Source organism: Triticum aestivum, chromosome 4A (assembly GCF_018294505.1).
Source record: "Triticum aestivum cultivar Chinese Spring chromosome 4A, IWGSC CS RefSeq v2.1, whole genome shotgun sequence".
NCBI lineage: Eukaryota > Viridiplantae > Streptophyta > Magnoliopsida > Poales > Poaceae > Triticum > Triticum aestivum.
In genome coordinates, this window is record NC_057803.1 from 594966598 (window position 1) to 594976805 (window position 10208).

The 10208-nt window shown below is 48.9% G+C and overlaps 3 protein-coding genes across 5 annotated transcripts; 1 reads left to right on the plus strand and 2 right to left on the minus strand.

Annotated features, from left to right (window-relative positions):
- Positions 1–221: 221 nt before the first annotated feature.
- Positions 222–3683, plus strand: LOC123087330 (FCS-Like Zinc finger 8). Of its 2 annotated transcripts, XM_044509323.1 has the most exons (3): positions 222–606; positions 719–1503; positions 3327–3683. In XM_044509323.1, exons 2-3 carry the CDS (start codon positions 740–742, stop codon positions 3403–3405), a joined length of 843 nt encoding a protein of 280 aa, XP_044365258.1. In that variant the 5' UTR covers positions 222–606; positions 719–739; the 3' UTR covers positions 3406–3683. The 2 variants fall into 2 exon arrangements, with proteins under 2 accessions (XP_044365258.1, XP_044365257.1); XM_044509322.1 differs by lacking the exon at positions 222–606 and having other exon boundaries at positions 683–1503.
- A 3452-nt stretch (positions 3684–7135) lies between these two features.
- Positions 7136–8065, minus strand: LOC123082460 (uncharacterized N-acetyltransferase p20). 2 transcript variants are annotated; one of them, XM_044504789.1, is made up of 2 exons: positions 7700–8065; positions 7136–7611 (listed from the first exon to the last, which is right to left on the minus strand). In XM_044504789.1, the coding sequence occupies exons 1-2, from the start codon at positions 8063–8065 to the stop codon at positions 7390–7392; spliced, it is 588 nt and encodes a 195-aa protein (XP_044360724.1). In that variant the 3' UTR covers positions 7136–7389. The 2 variants fall into 2 exon arrangements, with proteins under 2 accessions (XP_044360724.1, XP_044360725.1); XM_044504790.1 differs by having other exon boundaries at positions 7664–8065.
- A 57-nt stretch (positions 8066–8122) lies between these two features.
- LOC123082459 (uncharacterized N-acetyltransferase YoaA-like) lies at positions 8123–8897 on the minus strand. Its single transcript, XM_044504788.1, has one exon. It carries the CDS (start codon positions 8750–8752, stop codon positions 8123–8125), a length of 630 nt encoding a protein of 209 aa, XP_044360723.1. The 5' UTR covers positions 8753–8897.
- Between the last annotated feature and the right edge of the window lie 1311 nt (positions 8898–10208).

The window sequence follows — 10208 nt, forward strand, 5'->3', positions numbered from 1 at the left end:
AGATAACACGGTCATGATCACTAGCATGACCACAATTAAGATTCCAAATTTTTTTACAGGTGCAGTTAACTCAACTGTGGCAGTACTCCCTCGAGTTAACACACTGCACTTCCGTCATCAAAGATCGCATCAATTACAGTTTGTAGGCACTTGCTAACAAAAAAGATGATCAATTATTGTTCTCCTCTTCTCTTCCATGTCCCCTTCCGCCGTGGCCGTGGGAGGAGCTGCCACTTCCCCGGGGTAAAAATGGACCGGGAGACTCCGCGCTCCCCGCCTGTATAAATACACAGACCCACTACCCAGCAACCGCAAGCCCAGCCGAGCCCAGCCCGACGGCTTTCCGGCGGTTTTCGCGGCGGCTGGTTGCTCATCCGTGGGCGGTTTCCGGCGGAATTTGTGTTCTCCTCTCCTGCTTCTCCTCGGCCACCTACCTCGGCAAGCATTCCCCTTGTCCGGAACCGCCCTGCTCGTCTTCCACCTCGCGCCCCGTTCGATTTCAGAACGAGACTCTGGTCCCCGACGGAGCCTAGATCGAGGCAAATGCGTTGGGAGCGGCGGCGGCCATTGTAGTTCGATCCGTCCGTCCGAGAACGTTGCTTTCTGGTGAGCTTTTGGCCTGTCTCTGATTATTCTTTAAAGCTACAGAACAAAAGCTCGCGCGGCAGTTGCCGTCTTTTCCATGGTTGGTCATGGCCTGCCTCTGCCTGCTCCACAGGTGCTCCGTCCGTCCGAGGCGATGCTGCGGAACAGATCGAGGAGAGCGGTTGGCGCCGGAGGCGGGGGCGGAGGTCTCATGCCTCAACCTGAGCCCCTCGCCGGCGCCACTGCTCAGTCTTCTTCTTCCCCGAGGCCGTACATGGCGCTGCCGCAGGCCGGGTTCTTGGACGGCGCGGAGCAGGGGCCCTCCTCCTCCATGAGCCCCACCTCCATTCTCGAGACCAAGCAGTTCTGCTGCTCCGCGCTGCCGCCCTTCCTCTCGGAGAGAAGCCTCAGGAAGGCGCAGATGGAGACGGCCGCTCTGGGTCCGGAGCCGGCCGGCGCCGGCGGCCTCGCCGACGTGCTCCGGGAGCACGGCAACGCCAAGGCCGGCGGCCGCAAGGTGGTGTTCGGGTCGCAGCTCAGGATCCAGGTCCCGTCCGGCAGGGCCGCGGAGCTGGTGTCCTCCCCGATAGAGTTCGGCGTCAAGAACCGGGACGCCGTCCTGTCCCCGGCCAGGAGGTTCCTGCCGGAGGTCGTCAGCTCGCCCACCGCCCGGGTGTTCGCCGCCGGCGTCGCCCCGGGGGAAATGGCCATGTCGGAGGACTACACGTGCGTCATCTCCCGCGGCCCCAACCCGAGGACCCGGCACATCTTCGACGACTGCATAGTCGAGAGCTGCGGGGATGTGCTCGTGGACAACGGACCGGGCACCGCCGCCGTGCCGGCGAGCGGTTTCTTGAGCTCTTGCCATGCATGCCGCAGGCAACTTGCAGGGCATGCCAATGATACCTTCATCCATCGGTGAGTTTCCTTTCTGTATGTATGCAGATCTCTTTAAAAAATTATTACTCGCCATTTTAATAATTTTCTTGTACCAAATATATGGTTTGTAGACACTGCGTATATGTTGATGATTGATTGATGTCGCTGTTTCTGCCGGTTGCTCTGCTTATATATGCGAATGGTCTGTCCATGATAAATACAGTATAAGATGATCTGAAAGCTTGGAGGCATGAATTTTGACAACATGCATGATGAACTTATACTGCAGGTACTGAAACAACACAATTTACATAAAAAAGAATGTGCATTCACAACATGGAGCAGAATGTAATTTCTGAATATACTGTCACAACTAGTAGTATGCATCAGATGCAGAGTAGATAGAAGGCAGGGGAGGGATAAAATTATGCACTGACATCAAATTCTCAGTTTTTAGTTACTGCCAGTATTTGACATGAGTGCTTCATCATTGCAAGTTTTATGTGTGTAATCATCAACTCGCTGATTGTTGATATATAGTATCAACATAATTCATCTGCAGTATACTTCATCAAGATCATGGCAGTTTTATATGTTATTAGGGATCTTTGAGGATGGGTCTGATTCTTCTTCATTATTGGAGCTTAATTAGTAGAGTAGGCCTTGTTTGGTGGGAACAAAATATGTCCTTGTGAGGGAGTTGTTTTGATTCCAGATCGCTTTCACGTAGAAAACCATGCAAAACAATCTCATTATCCTACTGTTGGGGCCCTACCCCGGGGGATTATGTTAACAACTAATTCCTACTACTCCGTCCCATAATGTAAGACGTTTTTTAACGCTATATAAGACGGAGGGAGTAGCTAGGGATAAACTATTTGGCATCCTAAACCAGGTCCATGTCCCAAGCCTACTCCTGAGTCCTGACCATGACCCGGACCAGCTATCATCATCATCCACAAATACAAAAAATACAAGGCAGGGGAGGGATAAAATTGTGCATTGACATCAAGTTCTGGTTTTTATTTACTGCAATTTGACATGGAGTGCTTCGTCATTGCAAGTTTTATCCATGTAATCATCAACTCACTGATTGTTTTCGAAAAGGAGGAATACCCCCGGCTCTCCGTCAAGCGAAGCAGATAGTACATCTTCAGTATATATACTTCATCAAGATTATGGCAGTTCTATACTATGCCAATAATATATCTTCGTCGATGGGTCTGATTCTTCTTCATTATTGGAGCTTGTATAGTAGAGTAGGCCTCGTTTGGTGCGAACAAAATAAAATGTTTCCTTCCGCATCGCTTTCGCGTAGAAAACTATGCAAAAAGAAGCTCATTATCCTAATGTTGGGTCCCCTGGGGGATTATGTTAACAACATCCTAGGGATTAAACTATTTGGCCTCCTAATTGATGATGTTGCTAAATGCTAAACGAGGTCCCTGTCCCAAGCCTACTCCTGACCATGACCCGAAGCAGCTATTATCGTCATCGCAAATACAAAAAAAGAATCGCATAGTAGTATATGCTTGCTAGTTTGACAGCCTTATGCCAAAAGATTATACTGAGTTGAGTTTGGTTCGATAGGAAAGGGATCTGTGCCATGTCTTTGTTCATGGATTGAAGTGATAAACTCAAACCTGGAGATGCGCTCAAAAACTTTTAGCCGGCCTCACGATTTCAGATGCTATCTTCTCGATCAGAGCAGTTTTATTTGTGCCTCTGCTTTGCACAAAGAGCATAACATGAACATCAATTGCCCCCAAAAGCTCTGCTTTTTTTTAAATAACTCATCAGTTGGATATTATTGGCACATTTCTGTGATATAATTGGTCCTTTTTTCTTTCTTTCTTCATCAGGGGTGGCAAAGCATTCTGCAGCGACGAGTGCCGGTACCGGGAAATGCTTTTCGACGAAGCGGTGGACAACCTGCGCTAGCTAGCTAAACGGGCGAGGGACGGTGCGTTTCACAAGAGTGTTTCAGTGGAGGAGAAGGCATGCATGATGGCCCTGAATAACCGAGATGAGATTTATTGTTTTTCATTTTTAGTTTCTTCTTGACTTTGCAAGACTGGATGATGTTTTTTGGTCATGGAGAACAGAATGATTTTTAGTCTTTTGCCGCGGATTAAAAGAACTTTGCCCCCTGAATCACTGAAAGATGTTGTTCGACGTTCTAGTTAAATGGAATGAAATTTGATGCCAGTGTTCTTCTACCCTGCCCTGTATGCTGCAAGTTAAATTCTGGCCATTAGAGGTGACATGGAGCCATTTGTCCCACAATGCACTCTGAAAGAAACTGTGTTCATTAAACTACTGGAAAGCAAAATCATCCACAGCATGGCTCTTTTGACAGATCCACTCTGATCAAAACAAAACACCAGTTAGTACTCGTCAATCATCAAATTTTCTGGATTTTTTTTTTCAATCACCATCAAACACTTTGCTTTGCTTGCTTATTCATCAAAAGGGAGGATGGAACTGAAACCAACTGCACCCTGTTCAGTGATTCAAGGGGGCCAAAAGTAGCCATCTTGAAAAAGATTCATAGGTTTGTGTGGTTTGCCATGGCCCATCACTCGTACTAAAACAAAATGCAGCAGCCCGGACCGGCATAATGAGAGCTCAACTGCTCCTAATCATCACGCTGTTTGTGTAAAAAATTGGGTGGGTGCAGTGCAGGTGCTGGACCAAACATGATTATGAGTTACGATTGTCATGCCATCATTCATGGGTGAGTGAGTTCTGCTTGTACTGTTGCCTGTTGGGTATCGATCTTTTCTTTGTCTTTTGGTTGCTGTTACTGCATTATTGGTGCTGGTACTGCTTTTGACCCCTGAGGAATCATGGGCAAGGGGTTAATCTGAGCTTTTTTGACCCCTGGTAGGTTTATTAACCTGGCAGGTCACTGCATCTGATTGTTCATATGCTAGTTCTAGTGACTTTCCATTTTCCATGTTTCGACACAGTTTATCAGTCTATCGAACCTAGCTAGGTTATGGACTTTGAAGTTTGAACCACTATTTTCTTAACGGTCTTATATTTAAATCACTAAAGTAGTGATTGAAACGATCTTATATTTAGATCACTAAAATAGTGATCTAAACAAACAAGAGGAATGCTTCGGTACACCCCCCCTCACAAAGCGTATAAAGGGTAATTTAGACTTTTGACAAATCATATCCAGTTTTGTACGTAGGAAGACCTCCTCTACGCTGGAATACGGCACAGGCACAGCTAACCTGGGCCGGCCCATTTGCGCTGGAAAATCAACAAAAATTACGCCCTATATGGGTATCCAACTCACGACCAGCCATATAATTCCAACCGCTGCTAGCCACTTCGGCTGCCTAACTCAAGTGCTACAGACTGCCACGCCTAAAGAATTAGTGAAAGCGGCAACACTTTAACACCAATTGACAAATACATAAATGGGTGCGCGGATCTAACACACAAGCTCCTGCGAGTGCATAACATCACTAGTCCAAAACGATCTATTTTTTTCGAAAATTCGTATGTGAATTTCTGTTTCACAAAGTAATTTTTTTTAAACCCAAACATTTTCAAAATCTGTGAACATATTTTTTTAAACACAAACCTTTTGTGAACAACGAATCAGACCCTCAAACTTTGTTTTAGAAAAATAAGAGCACAATTGAAAGTGAGAACATTTCTTGAAACTACAAAAAAAATTTAAAATACGAACATTTTCTTGTAAGAGGAACAAAACTGAAAACATGGACATTTTCTGAAACTATGAACAATTATTTCAAAATGCGAACATTTTATGAATTCCTTGGAATGTTTTTGTATTTTCAAATTGCTCATAATGTCAAAACACAAACATTTTTACAAAGAGCTAACAAAATTTTGAACCCGAACATTTTTCTTTTAACATTTTAGGAAAGTCACTATTAAATTTGGAATTTCAAGAAAACTACGAATAAAAATTTGTAACAATTTTTTTCAATTTGCTCGATTTTTTTGTATTCGTGTAGAAAAATCACCATGTTCAACGTAGGGTGTCGGGGTAGGTCAGAAGGCTCCGTTTGGGAGCATGTTTTTTCTCGACATCCGTCCAATGACCTAATTTTTTTTCACTGGCAACAATTCAGGGCACCATGCCAAGGTTTTTTGGTTTTCTACAAATTTTACATTTTCTGAAGCTTTCTTTGTCAAAAAAGGGTGATAAATTGCCGAACGTGTCGCAACTTGCATACGGTGTCGAAAATCGTTCAAACTTGGCATGGATTCCTACCATGGGTAGGCCCACCTGCTTGCAAAAGTTGGGTTATTGCAAGCGTATCTAAAAATAGACATCCATTAAATGGCCCCAATTATTCCCATGGCCTTGTATGGCCAATTCAAGACACCATGGCAAGTTGTTTTGGTTTTCAATAATTTTTGCATTTTCTAGAGTTTTCTCGGAAAAAAAAGAAAATAAATGCTCGGACATGTGGCAACTTGCATACACTGTCGAAAATAGTTCAAACTTGACATAGATGCCTACCATGTGCATGCTCAACTTCTTGGAAAAGTTGTGGTCATTTGAAGGATATCTAAAAATAGACCATGTTCAAATGAGTGTATTCAGGTAGGTCAGAAAGCTCCGCCTGAGAGCACGTTGTGTTTCGACATCCATGAAATTGCCCCAATTTTTTATATGACCTTGTATGGCCAACTAAATGCACCATGCCGACTTTTTTTTTGTTTTGATGAATTTTGCGAGCCAAAAAAGGTCGATAAATGGTCGGACGTGTCGCGACTTGTATACGATGTCAGAAATCATTCAAACTTGACATGGATGTCTACCATGGGCATGCTCACCTACTTAGAAAAGTTGTGGTTATTTCAAGAATGTCCAAAACTAGACCATGTTCAATAAAGGGTGTTCGGTTGCCAGAAGGCTCTCTTTGAGAGCACGTTGTTTTCTTCACATCCTTGAAATGGCCCCAATTTTTTCATGGCCTTGTATGACCAATTCAAGACACCATGCCAAGTTGTTTGGATTTTCAACAAGTTCTGCATTTTCTGGAGTTTTTCCGATGAAAAAAGACCGATAAATGATCGGGCGTGTCGCAAGTTGCATGCGGTGTCAGAAATCATTCAAACCTATCACTGGTGCCTACCATGGGCAATGCCCACCTTCCTGCAAAAGTTGGGGTCATTTCAAGAATATCCAAAACTAGACCATGTTCAATGAAGGGTGTTCGGTTGCTAGAAGGATTCATCAATTTAGAAAAAAAAATCTTTATTCATCTTGAGAAATCATTCATCTTGAATAAAGATTCATCAATTTAGAAAAAAAGAAATCTCTACTCAACTTTTGCAGGAAATGAATAAAGAGTCATCTTGAATCATGCTCGGAAAAAGAAATCATGCATCTTAAAAATCATCTACTCTAAAAAAGAAATCATTCATCTAGAGAAAGATTCATCAATATTAAAAAAAAGGTTCATTGATTTTTTTTAAAGAAAACTGAAATAGTTTGCACATTCAAAAGAAAAAGTAAAACAAAAAGGAAAATAAAACTAAAAAGAAAAAAAGGGAAATGAAAACCGAAAAAAATGTTTGAAAAACTAAGAAAAAAAGGAAATCAGAAACAGGAAAGAGCAAGGAAGAAAAGGACAAGACAGAACTACCTAAACACAAGTGCTCAAGTCGCCGGTTGGTTATCACGTCGAATTTTGTACAAGGGAAAGATGGGCCGGCCCAGCTCACTATACATCGTATACAGGAGATGAATGATTTCTAAAGTTGAAGACTGAAGCAAAGCCATGGGAATATCTTCTCTGCTGCTGATGGAATTCCTTCAGCAAACACTACATACTGGCAATCATCAGGGCTTCAGATTTAAACTTGTTATTAACAGTGGAGGTTTACACGGCACGAAGTGGCGAGCGAGCGAAACAGCGGGCGCGATCACGCGAGCGGAGGACGAGGGTCGGAGGACAAGAAGCTGTACACCGCCGCGTCCCTGGCCTCGCCGTCGCCGGCGCCGGGGCGGACGATGTAGCTGCGCAGCACCCCTTCCCTCTGGAACCCGGCCTTCTCCAGCGCCCTCTGCGACCTCGCGTTCCCGACGTCCGTCACCGCCTCCAGCCTCCCCAGCCCCGGCAGCTCCTCGAACACCCTCCCCACCACCTGCGCGCGCCAAGAACACAGCAAGTCAGTCACTCGACGCGCGAGGCCGAACCGGAGCTCCGCCCGGGTTACCAGCTAACGGAGTTACCATCCTGATGGCGGCGGAGGCGATGCCGCGGCCCCAGTGGCGGTGCGCCAGCGCGTAGCCGAGGTTGGCCCGGTGGCCGCCGTCGTCCGGGTAGGGCCACACGGACACCTGCCCCACGGGGCGCCCCGCCACGCAGACGGCGCGGAACCACGGGTGGCCGAGCACGGTGTCCCTGATCTGCGCCACGGCCTGCTCCCTCGTCGCGCACAGGGGGCGCTTCAGGTGGCGCATCACGCGCTCGTCCGACGCCCACGCCATGAAGTCGTCCACGTCCGCCAGGCCCAGCGGCCGGAGCGACACCGCCGGGCCCTCCTCCTCCGGTCGCCGCCGCCGCTGCTGATGCCGCGCGTCGCCGTCAGGGTCCATCGCTCCCCGCCCGCCTCTGCTCGTGTAGTTTGATTGTAGTCTTTGGCGATTGAGAGTTCAACGTTTTATCGTCTTGCTTTTCGATACCTGCTCATTATTCAATTCAAATGGTTCTTTCACTTGTAAATTTTGGCATGGCCCTCTCGTCGCGGTCCGAGACGACGAGAGGCTGAACATGACCATGTCCCTGGGCCGGCCCTTGAGCACGAGGTAGCGCCGGAGCACGCCCTCCCTCACGAACCCGGCCTTCTCCAGCACGCGCTGCGACGCCGGGTTCTCCACGTCGGCCACCGCCTCCAGCCGCGCCAGCCACGGCCACTCCGCGAACGCCGCCGACGCGGCCATCCGCACCGCGCGCGTCGCGATGCCGCGGCCCCAGAAGCCGTGCGCGACGCGGTAGCCCAGGGACGCCCTCGACGACGACGAGCCCTCCTCCCCCGCGGGCTTGACCGAGATGGAGCCCACCACCACGGTGCCGACGCAGATGGCGCGGTACCACGGATGCGGGAGGACGTGGTCGAGGATGTAGCGGCGGGCCTCGTCGACGCGCGCGTAGGCCTCGCGGCGCTGGAAGAGCACCACGCGCGGGTCCGACGCCCACGCGAAGAGCGCCTCCGCATCGGCCTCGGTGAACTCGCGCAGGGTGACCTCCGTCTCCGGCGCCGGCTCCCGTCGCTGTTGGTCCATGCTTCCTCTCGCTTTGTGGCGTGTACGTATTATTTATGTGTAGATGAGCCGGCGATCTTGACCGGACAAAGAAGCTACTCGCCGCGGTTTTGAATCGACTCCAGACTTCCAGAGTGCTTCAGACTCACAGACAGAGACCAAGGGAAATGCATGCCCCGGTGAATCTTTTTTTAATCAGTCTGACTGATTTTTCATTTGGTCTCGGTTGAATTTTCGGGTCCAATGGTACACTGACACGTGTGAGGTGCTGGTTTCGAGTGGTTCCTCTCCTTCCTCTTCTGTATAAGGCCTCGAGGATTTTTGCAGGAATTTCATAGGATTGGATTTTTGTAAAAAAGATTTCTTTAATGCCCTTTGGTTTGTATGAATAAAATCATATTTCTATGAAGAAATTCTTCCAATCTTCCACATTTCATAGGAAAATAAATATTAGTCTAGACTTAATGGAAAAAAAAATTCCTATGAAGTGAATTGTTGAGTAACGTGATTGTATAGGAAACATAGGTTAGACTAGGAAATATTCTGGCTTGCCTTGTACTTCAAGTAGATTATGTACTCCTATATATATGCCCACGAGACTCAAGCAATACAACGAATTATTTCACCAAATCTCTTTCTCCTTTCTAACATGATATCTATCGTAGGTCGATCCTAAACCCTAGCTGTCGCCGCTTCCGCACCCGCGCGCCGCCCCCGGGGCGGTCGGCTTCCATGACCGCCGCCGGGGGCCGCGCCGCCCGTACCTAGAGTTCGTTCGCCGATCGTGTTGACCCATTGCCCTAGAGAGTCTTTTCTCTGAGCTTTGCTTTGGAGTTTTCTGTCTTTCGCCGGTCATTTTGATCGCGTGGTTCCTTTTTAGTTTTCCGATCTATTCTTGATCGATTTGCGTCGCCCACCGTCGCCGTCGACCCCGAGCGCCTCTACTCCGACCCCGGCGCGACCAGCCGGCCTCACCTCCGACCCGGCTGCCACGCGCGCCGAGGTGGCCCTTAGGCCAGCCGCCATCCGCGCGTGGTCCGCCCGTCGCCCTGCGCCGGTCGTACCGTCCTACTCCGACCGGGACTCCTGCATCACCCCGACCCGGCGGCCTCGCACCATGCTGCGGCCAATCATAGCCGTCCTGCCGCCCGCCGCCGCCGGCTTCATCTCGGACTACGCCGCCACCGCGCCTCCACTGAGCGGCGTCCCCGACTTCGCGCGCGATCGGATTGATCACCCGCCCACCGCCGCGATCCGCCTCATCTACATCGTGCGACCGACCTGGCCCGTCGGTTGCGCACGCCTCCGCAGGCTCCATGAAGACCGTCCCGAGTTCAACGTGCCCCTCTACCGATCGAGCAATGGGCTGCCGCTGCATCGCCCCGTCGGGCCGCAGCGCCGCCGCCCCGTGGTTCTTCTCCCAGCTGCACCGACCCGCGTCACCGCTGCGTCGCCCCTTCGGACCGTAGTACCGCGG